Here is a 20,729-nt window from a genome sequence, read left to right on the forward strand (position 1 = left end):
GAAATCATCTGTAGATGGTTGCTACATATGACATGTTTTTGTCTCTATATCGAAAATGTATCTCTAGTCACATGGGACCATACAGCTTTTAGTATGAATGGGGCCAAAATCCAAACCCTATCATTGTATATTAAGAAAAGCATGTACAGGTGGAACACAAAGAATAAGCTTTAAACAAGACAAGCCACAGAACATTTATAACGCACTTTTCTCCTGGCAGACTCAAAGCGCCAGAGCTGCAGCCACTAGGGTGCGCTCAATAGGCAGTAGTAAGGCAGTCTTGCTCAAGGTCTCTCTATACTGAATAGGTGCTGGCTTACTAAACAGGAAGAGCCAAGATTTTAACCCTGCTTCCATGTCAGAGGCAGAGCCCTTAACCAGTACACTATCTAGCCATCGATACGTTTAAGAGGTATGGAAGAGGAGTTGTAGAGGAAGCTAGAGGGACAGGGACAACTTAAAGGACAACTATCAAAGTTAACTAAAATTCTATATGTCCCATATATTTCCAGTAATTACTAGAAAAAAAGCAATAAAACGTTTTTTTTCAACTTTTCATTTTTTTTCTGCAAAGAAAATATGACATTTACAGAGAACAACTTTCACTGTGGGCATTACTATGGAGGACTGTGTCCAGCACATGCAGCATACAGAAACAGTCCTTACTGGCTGTAATCCTGTGACAGGAAGCTCTTTAAAATGGTAGAAACCAAAAATATAGCTTCAAATAGTGTGTAAATAACTCATTAGCTGCAGCTCTGTGTGCCTGATCCTGTGTCTCTCTGCCTTACGCAATCTAAAGTACACAGAATTTACAGCCAGGAAGAGCTCATTCTGAATGGGAGGGGGGCAGCATGCAAGTACAGGAAAAAGTACGGGTCCTTCTCCACAGATCCTTTCTCTGTAGCTGAAAAATGTCAGCAGTGTGTGTGTGAGCAGGGCAGTAACAAACAGTAAATCATTGCTCTGTGAATATTGACAGAGAAGTGGAACCTATCTACATGGTACTGCTCTAGCCCTGTCGGCGATTTAAGTTGTTACAAAAGCTGATAAACAAAGCATTTTTTTACACACAGGCTGTGATCAGAGACTTCTGAAAAGCTTTCTGTTGTTGCTAGGCTTAAAGCTCAATAGGTATGTGGTATTTAGAGAAGAACAGTTTCTTTGATAGTTCCTCTTTAAAGGGTCCTTGAGCTCTGCATAAAAATGAAATTTGGACTTACCTGGGGCTTCTTCCAGCCCCCCGTAGTCCGTGAGGTCCCCCAGCTTCCTCCTGGCCCCTTCTGTGGTCCTGATGCCGACTCCGGTAATCCGGCGACTTCGGCTAAGGTCGCCCTTGTGCGCCCTCTTTGAGCATGCTGCGCATCATCACGCCAGCCAGCGAAAGAGTCCTGTGCATGCGCGGTTTAGTCTTAGAGAACTGCGCACGTTCAGGACGCAGAAAATGTATTCTGTGCAAAAATATGTTAAAGATAAATTTGCCATCTTAAATCAGAAGGTATTTCCAATTGTTTAACTTTATGCGAGTAAAAAAGATTACAACCATTTAGGCAGTGGTTCTGGATGTGTGTCTGGCTTTCAGAGATACAAATGAATTATTTGCATATTCTACAGTGATGGATTATGGGAGATGTGTTTTACTCACATAAAGGTGAATAATTGCAAATACCTCCTGTTTCAAGAAGGCAAATTCATAGTAAGCACTGTTTTTAGCAAGAGGGCTTTTTAGTCCATAGTTCTGGATTACCATGAGCTCTCTGGGTACTCTATAATGCACAAATATGCAGTCAATAGGCATACTGTATAACACTCCTTCTTTGAAGTAGTTCAACATGCCTTCTATTAGATTACCTAGAAGAGCTTCTGATATTAAACATTTGTTTTCATTACACCTTGAAAATGTCCAAAAACTGATCTACCCCAACAGTCTGTTACACTACCTGCTGCTACTGCTGTCAACTATTGTTACATAATCCCTGTGTGTAGACAGGTGAGCTTGAGTTTTCTTTATCTGCCCTAATGCACCAAGGAACGCCCACACAGGAGGACTGGTGCTGTAGCCTTCAAGACGGGGGGAGAAGTCACTGGGGATCCAGTTAGATACATTGTGGAATGACTGTATTTATAAGCACTCCATGCAATATAGAGCCAAACAACATAAAGCCATTATGGATTTTAACCTGGTCTACATTACTAAACTCTCATGAGTCTTCAGTGGTCCATAGACCAACACTACTAGTTCAGCAATCCAGTAATAAGCAGGAAAAAAGTCCATCTACAACTGAAGAAGCAATAAGAACGATTTCAAAGAGACTAGCAAACACGAAAACTTCTTAGCTACCAGAATAAGTACAAAGCAACAGCAAGTATATGCTACAATTATTGAAAATAATTCAGTCCCCCGTTTTTAAAAATAGTTCAGTTCATGAAGATTACAGTAGCTCTACATATTTTTAAGACCGATGGCAAACATTATTTCAACTTGACTACTTTGTTTTGAAGTGCTTATAAAACACAGCCATCCCACAGTTTCCCTAACAAAAACCGTTTAGGGGTGTAGATAGGGCGTACGTTAAAAAGGGGCGCTGGGAAAAAAGGGCGCGGGGTTTTAAACGATAAGCATGGATAACGTTTAAAAATATATTGTACTGTATTTCGTTTAAAATTAATGTTTTATAAAGTTATAAATCATTAAATAATGTGCATTAAATCGGCAATTGTAAAAACGTTAATCTTTCGTTTAAATAGTGAAACGTATAATAACGTTTAAAAAAAAAAATACTAGGTAACCCTCCCTGTACCTACCCCTAACCCCTAGACCCCCCTGTTAGTGCCTAAACCTAAGACCCCCCTGTTGGTGCCTAAACCTAAGACCCCCTGTTGGTGCCTAAACCTAAGACCCCCCTGTTGGTGCCTAAACCTAAGACCCCCTGTTGGTGCCTAAACCTAAGACCCCCCTGGTGGTGCCTAAACCTAAGACCCCCCTGTTGGTGCCTAAACCTAAGACCCCCCTGTTGGTGCCTAAACCTAAGACCCCCCTGTTGGTGCCTAAACCTAAGACCCCCCTGTTGATGCCTAAACCTAAGACCCCCCTGTTGGTGCCTAAACCTAAGACCCCCCTGTGATAAGCATTAATAACGTTTCAAAAACATATTGTGCGGTTTTTTCGTTTAAAAATAATGTGAAAAAAAAGGTTACTGTTTTTCGTTTAAAAATAATGTTTGAAAAAAATATTGTACTGTTTTTCGTTTAAAAATAATATTAAAAAATGTATAAATCATTAAATAATGTGTAATCATGAGAAGCAGTAATAAAACATTAAGTCTCCGGGCGCCGCTTTTAAAACGTTATTTTTCTCCGGCGCCCTTTTTTCCTATCGGGCGCCCATTAAACGATATTTATTATGGGAGTGAATGGCGGCGCCCGATTTGTCCACTAGCCTCCTGCGCCCTTTTTTACTGTTACCGTAGATAGGGGTGTGAGATTTCCTACTAGTCCAGATGTTGAAAATGAATAACAAAGACTGCTGCTCTGTAGAGCTAATTGCTCCTACAGCAAACTTTAAGTTGATATATAATGTCATGGCAACAGCACTCTAAACATAGAACACAGAGTACTGTTGCCAAGGTTGCAAAAAGTGCAATTTGACCTTAGAGATATAAATGATTATAATACAAGATCTTTCCCCAAATCAAATGAATTTCAATAATCGTTTACATGCACAGCTTTCAGCAAGGGAGCTATCCTCTAAAAAACAGACCACTGTCTTGCACTAATGTTTTAAATTGTATCCAAATCATATCAGGCATTTAAAAAAACTCAGCTAAACAGGTAAAAAAAGAAAAAAGAAAAGTGAAACAGAGAATCATCTAGTGTGTACTAGGCTTAAAGAGACACTGAAGCAAAAAAAATTATGATATCATGAACTGGTTGTGTAGTAGGGGTAATTACTAGAACATTGGTAGCAAAGAAAATATTCTCATATTTTTATTTTCAGTTATATAGCTTTTTTTTTTATAACATTGCATCATTCTCTAATATGTGCAATTTACACATTATTCAGCATTCTAAGGGCTTGATTCACAAAGCCGTGCTAACTGTTTAGCATCGACTTTTGCACGCGCTAAGGCCTCGTTCACATCTGCTGCGCTGAAAAACGTGTTAAAGCGCAGGGTAAAAAACGCATGCGCTTGTGCGCGCTTTCGTCCGCGTTTCTGTGCGTTGCGCTGCGCTTCTTTAAAGCACGTTTTGCTTACTGTAGCAGCAGCAGTTGTCAATAAAACTTTGTTTTTGTATGTAAATGTATTTTTTTCTCCAATTAGGGGTAAAAAACGCATGCGCTTCTATGCGCTTGTACGCGCTTCTATGCGCTAAAAAAGCGGACCCATTCACTTGCATTGCTGTGCGCTTTCCAGCTCAACGCACAGAAATGCCTGCAACACTACGTTTCTGTAACGCTGCTCAGCGCAGCGCATAGATGTGAACCAGCTACATTTAGTTACATGGAAAAATCAATACCTTGCTGAACGCACAGGGCAGTGCGCTGTGAAAAGCGCACAGAAACGGCCCTGATGTGAACGAGGCCTAAGTGCCACGATTCGCGCGATCGCAGACTTTTCCGCAAAAGTCCACGATTGCGCGAATCGCGGCACTTTGCGTGCGCAAAAGTCCACGAACGGCACTTCACATGCTAACTGTTTAGCACGCCTGTGCTAAACAGTTAGCACGGCTTTGTGAATCAAGCCCAAAATGTTTTTATAGAACAGGCAGTGAACTTTTGACCTGTCCTGAACTGTTCTCTGCAAAAGAAAAACACAATACAGCTGAGATAACCTAATCAGAAGTCAGAACTCTCTGCGACTTTCAAAGTCGTAGAACTCAATGGCTCTTTTGCATAGATAACAACTGGAGTTTCTTACCTCTTCCTGTACTGGAAACAAATGTTAGACTTATGTCTCCGCTCCTAATGCTTTATTTCTTAGCAGTACTATACATACAAATCATTATATCATAATTTTTTTTTCGCTTCAGTGTCTCTTTAAAGTTGCAATCAAGCCATCCACACAGCTGTATAAGTGTCAGTGCCGCTTGTGGAGGGTCCTTTCTATGTGTTTCATGACCTATAGGAATCGTTACTTTTTATATGTAGTTGAATACTATTTCTTTATTTCCCACATCTTCAAATGTTTGAAATGCTGCAGAAAGGCTTAAAGAGTACCTAAGACAAAGAACACCTCAGGTTTTATACTTACCTAGCGCTTCCTCCTGCCCCCTGAACTCCATCTAGTCCCTCAGATTCTGTCCAATCCCTTCTGTTCTTCCACAGTCTTGCCCGATAAATTCTCAGACTGGCCCACTCGCGGGGTACTGAGCATGCGCGGTTGCGCCCGAGCACACCCCACGATTGCTCTTGAAGACTGTGGGCTTGATTCACAAAGCAGTGCTAAGTGTTAGCACGCTTGTGAAAAGCCCCTTATCACGCCCAAACACAGTTTGGACGTGACAATTAACACTCGCGCCAAAGTCCAGCGCGCAAAGCGCGGTGCGCGCTAAACGTTGCATCGCGGTGCGACTTTAACGATGCACCCGATGCCCCTATAAGGTCGCATGGGGTGCGACTTTAACGTCGCTTCATGCGCCATTAAAGTCAAACCCAATGCGACCTTAGAAGGGCATCGGCATTTCGCACGCAAACTTTTGCACGCGGGACTTTGCGCGCGATCAGGTGTACACAGTGGTGCTAACCCAGTGAGTGCTATAGTTATGACGCCTAAAAGTTTTTAGGTGTGCTAACTTGGTTAGCACCGCTTTGAGAATCAAGCCCTGTAATTGGGCTTGCACAAAATGCTCCTGCCAATGGGAGCCCAAACTGAAATGGTGCATGGCCAGGAGTGGGCCCCCCATCGGCACAACAGAGAAGACGAGACAGAATCCAAGGGACTCAACGAACTACAGAGGGCTGGAGTAAGCCCAATGTATGCATATAACCTGAGGTGTTCATCTCTATTGATGGTCATGTCTAGGAGAACTCATGGAGAAGCATGCGATCAGTTTTGTCAGCTGATAGATATGTAAGGCCCCATTCACACTTGCGGTTCGAGTCCGCAAGTGTCCGGGGTCCGGGTCCGGGGGCCGCAAAGAGACCGTACGGGTCTCTGCGGTGGCCACAAGTTGCCACCAGTTGCGGATCCGGAATGTATCAGTTCCAGCTACAATAAAGTAAATGCCCAGAAAGGCACTGCAAGCATGGAGGATACTGGCGTGTAGTCCGGGGCCCCAAAGTGGCATAGGACCGGTGCTGGAAGCATCCGGTCCTATTGCCAGTGTGATGAGAAACATCCGTTTCTCATTGCACAGCATGGCCGCATGTTCGGGTCAGGATCCGGCCCGGGTGCGTGGGCCGGATGACCGGACCCGAAAAATAGCGCATGTTGGAAAAGTGTCCGGAGTCCGGATCCGATCCAGCTCCGTTCTGTACGGAACGTACGCATGTGAACGTACGCATAGACTTTGCATTGCTATGCGGAACGTACGTTCCGTTTGTACAGTATCCGGATCCGTTCAGGCGGATCCGGACAGCGAACGCTAATGTGAACCAGGCCTTAGTCTCTGATTTGCTAGTCATGGTCATGTGCTAAAGCACAATGTGATCACAGCAAATCAGAGCTTTGCAAATCTGATCAAACAAATTACATGCTTTGCCATGAGATCTACTAGATGTGAGCATCAGTATCTCAAGTCCCCTTTAAACTCACAGGTACTTTCAAGGAGACATATAATTGTTGTAAACCATTTTTTTGTTTATAATTGTCTCGAATAAGATAGGTCATTCATTTTTAACATGCAAACTTAACTTAAATGCAATAATGCAGTCTGATCCCCCATCCATATGGGATCTGCCATCATCCCCAGGACAGCACGCAGCTGTGCCGCATTTAGAAGATACTGGACGAAGTCACATGTTCACGACTTCCGCAATGCATGCCAGGAGACGTAGTCCATGGCTTGAATCACTCAGCATGCACTCTGAGCGGCACTCACAACATCGTGACATCGCCGGGATCTACAAAATGCAGCACAGCTACAGGCTGTAAGGAGAATTCAGAGGACTTTCTTCATAACTGAATTAACCTGACTTAGGAAGAATGTTGCCTTGAAAGGTACACATGAAAATATTAATATCTGAGGAAGGTCTACACTTCAAAGATTACATGTGAAAATGTAAGCGTGACAAAATGTATACAAACTCAGAGGTAACAAGTTCTCAGTAAAATATAGCCCTAGGGCAGGGGTGTCAAACTTAATTACAAATTGGGCAGAAATTGAGCTGTGGGACCAAGTCACAGGCCAACCTTAAAGAGAGTCTGAAGCGAGAATAGATCTCGCTTCAGACCTCATAGCTAGCAGGGGCATGCGTGCCCCTGCTAAAACGCCGCTATAGCGCGGCTTAACGGGGGTCCCTGTCCCCCCAAACCCCCTCCGTGCAGCGGGGGAGCGCTTCCTGGTTGGGGCAGGGCTAACCGCCGCAGCCCTGCCCCATGCGCGTCTGTCAGACGCGTATCTCCGCCTCTCCTCCGCCCCTCTCAGTCTTCCTTCACTGAGAGGGGCGGGGGAGAGGCGGGGATGCGCGTCTGATAGACGCGCTGGGAGGCAGGGCTGCAGCCGTTAGCCCTGCCTCCAGGAAGAAGATTACCAGCGACCATTTTATGACCAACTTTTGCGGGGGGTGGGTTGCGGGTGAAGGGACCCCCGTTAAGCCGCGCGATAGCGGCGTTTTAGCAGGGGCACACGTGCCCCTGCTATATATAAGACCTGAAGCGAGATTTAGTCTCGCTTCAGTGTCTCTTTAAAGGATACCCCAACTGAAATGTGACATAATGAGATAGACATGTGTATGTACAGTGCCTAGTACACAAATAACTATGCTGTGTTCCTTTTTTTCTTTCTCTGCCTGAAAGAGTTAAATATCAGGTATGTAAGTGGCTGACTCAGTCCTGACTCAGACAGGAAGTGACTACAGTGTGACCCTCACTGATAAGAAATTCCCCTTTTTTATCTCTTTCTTGCTCTCAGAAGCCATTTTCTGCTAGAAAAGTGTTTTATAGTTGTAATTTCTTATCAGTGAGGGTCACACTGTAGTCACTTCCTGTCTGAGTCAGGACTGAATCAGCCACTTGCATACCTTATATTGAACTCTTTCATGCAGAGAAAGAAAAAAGGAACACAGCATAGTTATTTGTGTACTAGGCACTGTACATACACATGTCTATCTCATTATGTCACATTTCAGTTGGGGTATCCTTTAATGTCTAGTGGCCACCTCTCTCCCTTATAAAGTTCCCTGGTGTCTAATAGCCCACCTCCAAACCCTATACAGTTCCCTGATGTTTAGTGGTCCTTCCTCCCCTATACAGTTCCCTGGTGTCTAATGGCCCCCTTCCCTCTCCTATACAGTTCCCTGGTATCTAGTGCTTTCCCCCTACCTCCCCATATGGATTCCCTGGTGATTTAGGGCTTACCCTCCAATATAGCTTCCCTGGTGGTCTAGAATGGGCCAAACATAATGCAGACAGGGGAAACCGCCTGAGGGCCAAATCTGAGGGCTTCAAGGGCCAGAGTTGGCCTACGGGCCAGAGTTTGACATGCATGCCCTAGAGACATAACTCATCAGTATTATATTTTTTATGAAGATCAAACCTTCTGTGTTTTTTTAGCATCAGTTTCTCCATATAGCTTAGGCCACTTTCTTTGAATTCAACTTGAAGTGGTTTTCCTCGTCCAGTCAGAACAGTCTGAACTGCTGCTGAATTACCGGTGGAATCTGGGAAACAAGATGAATCCTTACATCAGTCCTACAGAAGAACATTGTCATTTTACATAAGTACATGATCTCTCTAAGGAAGACTTTATACAGTATTATTATTTAAAGCTGCATTCTAATTGCATGCATACAAAGAATATTTGCAAAACAGACTTCCAGTATCAGCTTTACAAGTACACTTTATAATCATAATTAAAGCAAAATGAATTATTTCTAATACTACCTACAAAGCCCATTTAATAACAGGCTGGGATGCGCTGTGCACAACTGTGTGCCTTGCGCACCTCCGCAACCCTAGATATGCCCATTGGCGCGCGCGATCCACACCCTTCCTGACCACTGCCGGAAGCACATCCGTGTGCTGCACGTGCATGCCAGGCACTACAAGACGCATGGACAGAGGAGGACGCAGAACAGGGATTTTATTATATAGGATGTAATACTTTATAGCTTAGGTAATTCAAATGTTCAAAGTGGACCTAAACCCAAAATATCTAAGTCAACAACAAGCAATGAAGAAGGCAATTTGGGATACAGGAGACAGAACATTTTAAAATGTCCTAAAAAACCTACGGTAATTAATGCTCATGCTAATTCAGGGTCAGATGACCTAAATGCTGACCGAAACTAAGAGCCATTTGGGCTCCGCTAAATATACCCTTTCAGTTATTGTAGCCTGACACGATCTATGCCGATCGCTTGAGGAGACAGTTCAGAGAAGAGAGCAGTACAGGCAGTTCAGCGTCCTGCCAAGCCGTGTGTACAGCACTACAGAGATGGAAGTAGGCAGGCGTGTGAGTTGAACAATGTTGTGGAGGCTTCCTCAGAATCCATTTCCAAAGTCAAATTGCATGTATTTTTTAAATCTGTTTCCATGCATTTTATGTGTGTTTTTGCATGCTTTTTTTTTTAGTTTTTTTTCCTGCTATGCAATTCTACCTACAGTAGGACATTTTTTCGAAAAACACAGTGACAAATGCATACACCTAACTACACACGTTGTTTGCTTCTGAAACCCTTTATATGCTAATTGCATAAGAAACGCCATCACATTGTTGCATGCTGTGAGCTATTTTCACGCATGCACAATCACATGGGATGGGAACTATCACATATACTTTCATGTACTATGCATTATAATGTAAAATTGCATACACAAAAAAAAAAAAAACATGCAATGGAAATGAGTTCCCATGGAAAAAAGGTATTAGAGGAGAGTGATTTATCCATATGGATCACTAGTGTAGAGGCCAGTGGCACTAGGGGACGCAGCACACTCATTTTGGGTGAGGCAAAAACAATGTGTTGGCAGCTTAAAGGACAACTGAAGAGAGAGGGATATGGAGGCTGCCATATTTATTTCCTTTTAAACAATACCAGTTGCCTGGCTATACTGCTGGTCCTCTGCCTCTAATACTTTTAGCCATAGACCATGAACAAGCATGCAGCAGACCAGGTGTTTCTGACACTATAGTCAGAACTGACAAGATTAATGATAACAATACGAACATTTGTATAGCACTTTTCTCCTGATGGACTCAAAGCACTCAAGAGCTGCAGCCACTGGGACTCACTAAAGAGGCCACCCTGCAGTGTTAGAGCGTCTTGCCTAAGGACTCCTTACTGAATAGGAACTGACCGTAGCCAGAATTTGAACCCTGGTCTCCCATGTGAAAGACATTGCCCTTAACCAGTACACTAGCTGCATGCTTGTTTATGGTATTGTCAGACACGTCTGCAGCCAAAGAGATTGCTGACTGTAACATAATGTGACCCAACATGGCTACTGCCTTTTAAAAGGATACATTAGCTCAAAATTAAATTAAAAATGGGGAGCAGGCATGTTTAGTCATTTCTCCTCATGCCCACCGCTCCCCTCGTTCTCCTCTGTCCCCCTCCGGTACAGCCTACGACCCTCCGAACCTACTTCCTGGTCCGGGTGGTCGTGGCCGACGGTGCAAGCACTGCCCAGCAATGTGCCTCCTTGTTCATGCGCCTGCGGCTGGGAGAACATTCCTGCTCCCCATTTTTAATTTAATTTTGAGCTAAGATTATCTGTGCCAGCCTGTGAGAGATATAATTCAAAATGGCAGCATCATTCATTTAATAGCTCACTGGAAAAGTTTGTCCCTCCATTGGCACAAGACAATAGAAAAAATAAACTATACTTGAGTTAACGACTGTCTAGTATAATTTGATTATTGTATGGAAATGTAGTGCTTGAGCTCATCCCCTTCTATTTACCAAGCCTTATAATTTTAAATGAGGCATCCCAACACAGTGACAAGTCAAAAGTAAGGCATGGGACACAAGAGAAATTGGGGAAAGCGTGACTTTTTTTTGGTAAAATTAGTTTTTCAATGTACCGTACTCTGTAAAGTAAAAGGAAGGAAGATCCGCTTCTCTGGCATATAAAAGTCCAATCTTTATTAAAGCATAAATAAGCTGGACAACAAATTAGCTCACGCGTATCAAAGCCTACGCGTGAGCTAATTTCTTGTCTGGCTTATTTATGCATTAATAAAGATCGGTCTTTTATATGCCAGAGAAGCGGATCTTCCTTCCTTTTACAGTGCTTATGGGGTCTGGCTGCTCGTGATCCTGCTCTTGGCTAATCTGGTGGGGTGGTGAGCGCTGTACATCTTTTCCAAACAGTACTCTGTAAAGCACTGAGGAAATTTCTTTAATACAATATAAATTCATAATAATAATAACAGAGTTCCTGGGGCACTTTTATGGAAAACTATAGACTTATAAAGACAAGTGCAATCAAAAGTGGAGTCAATTTGGACGAGTTGGACAGTGAAACCAGTCAAATATCACCTGTTAAAGAAACAAGGATTGTCACTTGTCCCTCTTGGCATCTGCTCCTAAAGGGTGCTGCGGTAATTTGGGTGCTATTGAAAGCCACTAGTAAATTATCGGTAAAGTTACCAATATTCTACTATCAGGCAGTGAGTTAGTTCAATTGTAGAATCTCTTGTATTTTTACCAATATGTTACTATCACCTAAACATCTTCTCACCTGGACCTTCTGCCTAATGATGCCTAACTATAACTGACCCCCCCCCCCCCCCCCCCCCCGTAATCTCCACCAATATCAGTTGCTGCCTTCATCACTAAACATTCCCTCTGCCAATATTTCTGCCCCTAAAACTGAACTCTAAGGGGAGCCCAAATTACCCGCAGTGTTATCATTCATGCATATCTGTCCACCCTCTGCTGTCTATGGGCAACGTTACAATAAACAACTGTAGGTAAAAGTCATTGATCTAACTGATAACATTTCAAGCAGTCTGTGGTCTGCATAATGGTTCTCTGCTGTTTTTTTTGTCCCATACAGTATGACTATTGTCACGCAACTGTGTCAAAATCGTTTTTTATAGTGTAATCTTACTTCACGTCACGTATGGATACTTTTCAAAATATAAGGTGAGAAGTGACCTTTAACTTCCTCCTCTTCAGATTCAACCTCTTCCAATTCCTTTTCTTTCTTCTTTGCTTCTTGAACAAAAACTACGTGAAGCCTTTTGTTACTCCTTGGCTTTTTAATACACATAAGAGAGGGAATTCTTTTGTGCAGAATACCATAAGCAGCTAGAACAGAGGTAACAATGTCTGCATTTGTAGTTCAGAAGCCGCTGCAGTAGAGGGATAGTATACTGTAAAACAAAGAGTGTGACGGATACCGCAAGTATCTTCTAAATGAGAACTCTTGTCAATTTGGGGCTTTAACGGCCCATCGTTGTTAAAGCATAAAGCATCAACAGAATCTGTTTGCTGGCAAGTCAGCGTCAGCATGCAAAATATGTAATTAGCGAGAAAATAAATGCAAAATGCAAATGTGCAAACCTTTGATGATGAAGAATCATCTGAATTGCAAAGAAATGTTAGATGTTGTATGGTATATGGATTAAATACAGACGTGTTCGCATTTCCTCAGTGGGATGAAGAATAAAAAGACAATCTCTTATGAGAAAGAAAGTGGTATGTATCTTTTAAATGGCTACACAATATTAGGAATAAAACATTCCCTACCGAGTTTTTACACCAGGTGCTCAGTCTCATTTATAAGATAAAGCAGGCAGAAAGCTGCACATTGAATTAAAGGGAATAAGTCCCAGCTGACATCCCAGAAGGAAGAGAATCTTTGGTGACACGCCCAGGGCCGGATTTCTGGAAAGGCCCCAAAGGCCCAGGCCTTGGGCAGCTGCAGCCCAAGGGGGTACCTGAACATGTGAAAGAGGAGGCTGAAGATGGGGAACAGCACAAGAAAAGGGGAAATTGATGCCCTAGGGAGCTGTACATGAAAAAGAGGGACTACTGTACATACATGATACACATGGAAGAGGGGGCTGGACATGGAATGGGAGAGGCACTGCTGCAGATAAAATGGGAGCAACAATGTACTTGGTCTAGAGGCATAAAATGTATAAATCCAGCCTTGGACACACCTAAGAACTAACTTTGTCTTGTTACCTATTCCTAACAGTATCCTTATCATATCTCCTGCAACTAACAGAATCAGAATCAGAATCATTTATTTTGCTAAGTACAAAGGGGGGTTGTACACGGAATTGGTTTTGGCTCATAAAGGTCCTGGAAGGGGGGGGGGGATAAGGTCTGAAAGCCAAGAGCCAAGGCTTCAATACTATGGCGCCACCAGTCGCACTTTGCATCATCTATTATCCCTAAGGAGACATCGAATGGGGGGGGGGGGAGGGCAGAGGGAGTCGAAGGGTCAGCAGTGATAGCCCGGTTCTTCATGAAAGAAACCTGCGGTGATGGCTGACGCTGCTGAGGATGCCATCTGCTGGCATCTGGCAGTGCTGGCCAAAGTTTTCCAGTTCAAAAGGTTCGGCAGTGTTCATTTCTGTGGCCGGTCCCAACTCCAGGGCAGGATTCGGCAGGGTTGGTCAATATAATCTGAATGTCACAGTAGCTACTACTGTTAAGTTCTTCAATTGCAACTGCCACCAATAGTTCTGATCTGAAACTTAAATGTATAGCAGCATTTAAGTTTCAGATCAGAACTATTGAGTCTCAGAGTGTGATATTCAGGGGTTAGCAGCTAAACTTCAGCACTTTATTCAAATAATCATAGCATTTGCAACATTGAAATATGCAATTACAACACAATTAACTCTCTCTAATGGAACTGAGAGCTCAGTAAGTACATAGAGGCTGACAGCTGTATTGCGCTGTATGTCAGTGTTCCGTAAGGATTGATCCTGATGAAGCACTGACATACAGTGCAAAATAGCTATCAACCTCTCTATACTGAGCTCTCAGGTCCATTCCGGTGACTTGGTTGCCTTCAAATTCCATATTTCTCATTGAACTGTGGACTTGAAATATGTTAGCACTCCAGAAGAGTTTTATTAAGGGGATTGTGCACCATGTTTTCTATATTGGTTGAGTTCTGATCTTGAACTTGTTTCTAAACTTAATCCTTTCAACAAATTGCTGAGAATGTAAAGGAGAGAATTCTACTACTGCTAATCAACACAGCTGTCACAATCATTCAAGCTGCTATACTCCCTCATTTATTTACTTATCAAACAAAAGCTTCTCTTCTGATCAGGTGGCCATACACTGGTTGATATGAGTAACATATAGATCCCTCTCCAATCAATATCTGATCAGAGAGGGGTCTATCTGCTCAAATCTCTCCACACACTACACACAGATTTTCCATCGATTTCAGCATGAAATCTTTTGAAGGACCCCCACCCTCCCCTGGGCCATGGGATGTAGCCAAAGCTTACTTACACCTGTCTGCTGCGCGATCCCGGTCTCTTCTCTCCCTGATAGCTGCTACTTCTTGTTTGTTCACAAGTTCCAGGGTGCATATGAGACATAATGCTGTAGAGAACAGACACTAGGGGCACTAAGATTCACTTTAAAAGGAGCCATACTATCACTTTAAAAAGAATCAGCCATACTATCTCAGAAAAAAAAAAACATATATAAGTAGATGAATACTTGCTCTACCTATATAACATATGTATTGCACTGTCCACATTTAGATTTTAGTGATTTTTCTATAGTAAAAAAAGAGAAAATCCTTCTTAGGATTCTCCATTTTAACTGTGTCTATCTTAAAGCTAATCCTGATGTAATTTCCTCCCTTACTCTCCTCTGCCTGATTGTGTATGCATTGCCCACCCTCCTCCCAGTCTTCAGGCACTCCCACTCAGCTCTGCAATAGAAAGAACATTGTCTCAGCATGAGAAATATTGGCCAATCAGAGAGGAACAGAGGCGTGGGAGGGGAAAACAGGAGGGAAAGAGGCTTCAGCCAATCAGGCTGCATTAGTTAAGTCTGAGAGGAAAGTAAAGAAGCAAAAAAAGACAACACAGCTTGTCCTGCAACGTCCTTTGTGTGGCAGATGTACCAAATAAGAGTCAGGTAAACTGGGGAATGATAATTTATCAACAAGAGAAGTAATAGTGATTTTTAACTTTTGGATTGCCTGGTTAGCATCCTTATTATTTGTTTACCAGATAAAAAGAAATAATTGATTTTTGATTTTATGCCCGACAGTTACATTTTAAAGTTTATATTTTCCTAGACTTAAAATAGTGTAAGACATCTGTTGTTCAAGGGGGGAGATTTTACTGCAATTCCACTATAACACCAAATCATTGCATATTCTTTCCCTAGCCCATACCTGACCCTAACATAAAGCTTCCCATTTACCCATCTGAACCTGACTTGCCTTGACATTTACTACCAAAACTAAAGAGGGATATGTAGGCTGAAATATTTATTTCCTTTTAAACAATACCAGTTGGCTGGAAATCCTGTTGATCTTTCTGGCTGCAGTAGTATCTGAATTACACACTTGAATCAAGCATGCAGCTTGTCCAGTCAGACTACCATCAGAAACATCTGATCTGCATGCTTTTTCAGGGTAGAGGCCTGCATCGGGTTGGGTACAGGGTCTGCGGGTGCGGATCGGGTGCGGGTACCAGATTCCCCATAAAGCGGGTTGGGTGCGGGTAGCGGGGCTGCGGGTTGGGTGTGGGCCTGAAAAATTAGACCCGCACAGGGCATCAGGTCGGGTACACATGGGTTACCCGAAATTCGGGTCGGGTTCAGGTACCCGTTTTGCTTTTAATCGGGCAGCAGGTCAAGTATGGGTAGCGGCTCTATGGGTGCAGGTCGAGTGCAGGTACCAGATTCACCAGAAAGCAGGTTGCGGGTTGAGTGCGGGTAGCGGGGCTGCAGGTCTGAAAAACTAAACCCACTCAGGCCTCTAGTTCAGGGTATATTACTAAAAGTATAAGAGAGAAAGGACAGCCAGCCAATGAGCATTATTTAAAGGGGTTCTTCCGCGAATGAGGAAAAAAAATCAAAATGGTTTATGCATAATCTATTAAAAATCCTTCTAAAATAGTGTGAAAAGTTTTTTTTAAAAAATGAATGGTTTCACCAATACAACATGTAATGTATACAGTGACGGCTGAGGTGACTGTGAGGCTAATCCATTTGTTAGGGGTGTTTTTTTTGTTACTGTCATTTCACAAGCTGCTCCCTACCTTGTTTTCATTGCTGTAATGCAGGGCTATGATGAAGTGCTGTGGAATGGCAGTTACAGCTGTTAAAATAACGACTGTGCTGCTCTAAAGTTTCTGCTTGTACTTCCTTACAGAGCTGACCCCCCTCCCCCGCCTCTCCCTGTAGGCAGAGGTCGGGCAGCTCTTCGGAGCAAATCATGTGTTTACCTCGTTGCCCGGCAAATAGACTTCAGCGTCTGTGCAGAGGACTTCCTATCCATTGCACGGCAAGTTAGCTGCCTGAGCTACAGTTCATTGTTACACAGTAAGTCAGCACTCATGCCATCTGTTAATTTAGCTGCAAGGAGAAGCACACTGTGTAACAATGAACTGTAGCTCAGGCAGCTAACTTGCCGTGCAATGGATAGGAAGTCCTCTGCACAGACGCTGAAGTCTGGTTGCCGGGCAACGAGGTAAACACGTGATTTGGTCCGAAGAGCTGCCCGACCTCTGCCTACAGGGAGAGGCGGGGGGAGGGGGGTCAGCTCTGTGAGGAAGTACAAGCAGAAACTACAGAGCAGCACAGCCGTTATTTTAACAGCTGTAAGTGCCATTCCACAGCACTTCATCATAGCCCTGCATTACAGCAATGAAAACTAGGTAGGGAGCAGCTTGTGAAATGACAGTAACAAAAAAAAACACCCCTAACAAATGGATTAGCCTCACAGTCCCGTCAGCCGTCACTGTATACATTACATGTTGTATTGGTGAAACCATTCATTTTTTTGAAAAACTTTTCACACTATTTTAGAAGGATTTTTAATAGAACATGCATAAACCATTTAGATTTTTTTTCCTCATTCGCGGAAGAACCCCTTTAAAAGGGAATACATATGGCAGCATCCATATCCATCTCTTTTCAGGTGTAGTTAAATGCCCAGATTCAGTGACCTTCTTTTAAAAGGTGTTTTTTTGTTTCATGTTAAGGTTACAATTACGATCTCTCAATAGGCATCCTCAATGTGTACCCTAAACATTTACACGGGGCCTAGAATATGTATCCAAATTCACTAAGGATTCTGGCCTCCTCTCGTTGTACCATTTTCCCATATATCTGAAAACTTCAGCCTCTAATATAACTTAAATACATTTTCAAATGATTTTTCATGATAATAATAATGTATAGAACATTGATCACTCCTAGAACTCTTTTTAAGCAGCAGATATTTTTAGCCATCTGAAGGATTTTACACAAATTTAATATACTAGTATCTCAGGTTAAATTTTTAGTAGGCTTCACACAGACTCCAATAATAGACTACTGCTATATTAACAAAACATTTCCAGTACTTTCTCAGCCTGAAAAGGATGGTGTATATTTTATTGTACCTACTGGAACGCTGGCAACTCTGCTGTGGCACTTAAACATGCTAAAGTGCTCAGGAAACACGATATTTCATGCATAGTTTTTCTCTTTTTAATTATAATCCAAACCCTAAATTATACATTTTACTGTAGTACTCATTAATATTCATAAGACTATACTTTGCACCCAAGCAAGCACATAAAATTGTAATCACATTACTTAAAAGTAAAAACAAAATTAAGTCCTGCACCTAACAGCTATCAACATAAAGTGATGGCTGTGACATTTATTTACATGTCTGCTGCCACCACCAGCCACTCCTTGGGCTTCTGCTATCTACAATATAAGCAGGACATTAGCTGATCATCTTGTAACCAGAAGTGTAATCACATAGAGAAGCTCTCTCTAATGCAAATAACGATGCTAAGGCCTTCCTAATTAACCGTTGTCATCTATTATCTTTATAAACACAGTGTGCAGCTGACTCCCCATATGCCAGCCATCAGTCAGGTGCCGGGTTGTGTCTGGTTGGAACAGATACCCCTCTATTAATCAAATTCATTTTTTGGTCTCATATGACTATACATACTTTTTGGTCAAGATAATTCTCTATGCTTTGTAAAGGCCTGACGAAGGGTCGTCACCTGAACTTAACCTTCTGTCGCCCGCGTTACGCCAGTGGGCGTGGCCGCGGCGGCAGCCCCAGGACCGCCTAACGCCAATTGGCGTAAAGTCCTGGGGCTCTGTTTTGCATGAGATCGCGCGCATGGTGCGCGCGCATCTCATGCTCGGAGGGCGGAGCTCCGCCCCGCCTTCAGTCTCCGAGCGGGGAGACTGTTAGACGGCGATCACGCCATCTATTTACTAGGTGCAGCGCTGCGATGAGTCCCATGGGGGACAAGAGAGCGATCGGCTCTCATAGGCAGAAGTCTATGACAGCTGATCGCCATAATTGGCTGGCTGTGGGGAGGGAGGGAGCAAGGGAGGGAAGAAATTTAAAGAAACAGGGTTTTTTAAAGAAAAAAAACAAACAATAATATTTATTTAAAAAAAAATAAACATGGGGGGAGCGATCAGACCCCACCAACAGAGAGCTCTGTTGGTGGGGAGAAAAGGGGGGGGGGGAAATCACTTCTGTGCTGAGTTGTGCGGCCCTGCAGCTTGGCCTTAAAGCTGCAGTGGCCAATTTTGCTAAAAATGGCCTGGTCACTAGGGGGGTTTAGCCCTGCAGTCCTCAAGTGGTTAAAATATCCTTTTCATCAAACAAAGCACACAGTGTCTATAATCTATTTTTTGTATTGATTTTTTATGTCTGTACCACAACATTTTCTGCTGTTTTATAAAGAATTTTCTACCTTTTTGTAGAAGAAAGATTTTTTGTGAATACATTTTGGAAACAGATTGCTGGTTTTTGGCTTCACCTTTTTCAAACCGATCCTCCTATACAAAAACCTGGTACTACTCTGAGCATAGTAGTGTGCTCAAGTGTGGATCGTTACATCAATAAGAGCTCCTTTCTTTCTTACCTGGGGCTCATTCCCAGCAATATTGAAACTTATGTTGTGTTCAGCCAGGAAATGGGGAAAGGGGGCCCTATTTTATTTGTCCACTGCTTTGCACACTGCTGTGTGGGGAAGCAAATACAAGTGCACCAAAACAGGGCCAGTTTAAGTGGCATGGGGGGGGGAGGTAATCTGGAGGCCCCCTCCTTCTCCCCTTAGCGAAGACAGTCCCCCACTAACACCCTCACCCCTGGAATTCTTTGGTCTGGTCCCCCCCCCCCCCACACAGCAGCATGCAGAGTGGGGTAGAGTGTATTCAGTGGAAGATCATCAGAATCGATCAATCACTAAGGATGCAGCTGCCCAAGACTCAACACTCCATCCGCTGCCAGCGACAACACGGTGCCTCCTTTCTTGCAGGGATGTACGGATTTACGCATCGCATGACGTCACATGCTTGCGTCACGTCAGTGAGAGCCCTGATGTGGCTGGAAGGGAACCATGCCAATGCATCATGGATCAGGAGGCAACACCACAGAATCAGGTCATGGGCCAAACGAACAATGTTCCCTTGCCTCCTGCAGCCTGTCTCCCACCACCATACACACATGCTGCGGCAGCAGTACCCATTGGCTGCAGATGGCCAGATTGAATTTTGAAACAAGCAATGGGGGGATGCATAGGGGGGCCCAATGGATCTTGGGGCCCTGAGGCTCTTTTTTACATTTGCTTTTATTGTAGGGCTGGCCCTGTACCACAGAAGTACAGCTCACAGAAAGCATACAACTGATCTCCTGATTTACAAAGTACAGGGTTAGGCCTTATGCACATTACATGCCATTACGATTTTTTATACGATCCGATTTTTGATTTTGATCAAAAAATGTAGCAGCATGCAGTACTTTTTTGATCGGAATCAAAAGTCGGATCAGATAAAAAATCGTAATTGCATGTAGTGTGCAAGAGGCCTTAACCCTCTGGGGGATAATCCCGAGCTGAGCTCGGAGTAAGTCGCCACAGAGGATTTCTCAGGCCCCGGTGGGCCGATTTGCATAATTTTTTTTTTGTTGCACGCAGTTAGCACTTTGCTAGCTGCGTGTATATACCGATCGCCGCCGCTCCGCGCTGATTCGCCGCTACCCGCCGTGCCGCGCCGCTCCCCCCCCCCAAGACCCCGTGCGCAGCCTGGCCAATAAGTGCCAGGCAGCGCTGAGGGGTGGATCGGGACACCCTCTGACGTCACGACGTCGTTGACGTCGATGACGTCATCCCGATTGTCGCCATGGCAAAGGGGGAAGCCAAACAGGAAATCCCGTTCTGAACGGGATTTCCTGTTTGCTTTGATTGCTGGAGGCGATCGGAGGGGGTGGGGGGATGCCGCTGCACAGCGGCTATCATGTAGCTAGTGCTAGGCTAGCTACATGATTAAAAAAAATAATAATTAAAAAAAAATGTGCTGCGCTGCCCCCTGCCGATATTATTGTATCCCCCAGGGGGTTAAACAGCCCATACATGCATTGATTAGATCGCAACACCAG

General features: G+C 43.6%; 1 protein-coding gene across 6 annotated transcripts in view; it reads right to left on the reverse strand.

Moving 5' to 3' along the window:
• ZBBX (zinc finger B-box domain containing) overlaps positions 1-20,729 on the reverse strand; it is a 291,614-nt gene that overhangs the window by 154,791 nt on the left and 116,094 nt on the right. For 5 of the 6 annotated variants that reach the window (XM_068280953.1, XM_068280952.1, XM_068280949.1 and 2 more), the window contains 2 exons: positions 14,594-14,686; positions 8,698-8,821 (listed from right to left, as the gene is read on the reverse strand). In XM_068280953.1, the coding sequence (XP_068137054.1) occupies positions 8,698-8,821; positions 14,594-14,686 (217 nt within the window). The remainder of the gene's footprint in view (positions 1-8,697; positions 8,822-14,593; positions 14,687-20,729) is intronic. The other variant, XM_068280951.1, reaches the window with a different exon arrangement.

The sequence above is a fragment of the Hyperolius riggenbachi genome, chromosome 4 (assembly GCF_040937935.1).
Source record: "Hyperolius riggenbachi isolate aHypRig1 chromosome 4, aHypRig1.pri, whole genome shotgun sequence".
Taxonomy (NCBI): domain Eukaryota; kingdom Metazoa; phylum Chordata; class Amphibia; order Anura; family Hyperoliidae; genus Hyperolius; species Hyperolius riggenbachi.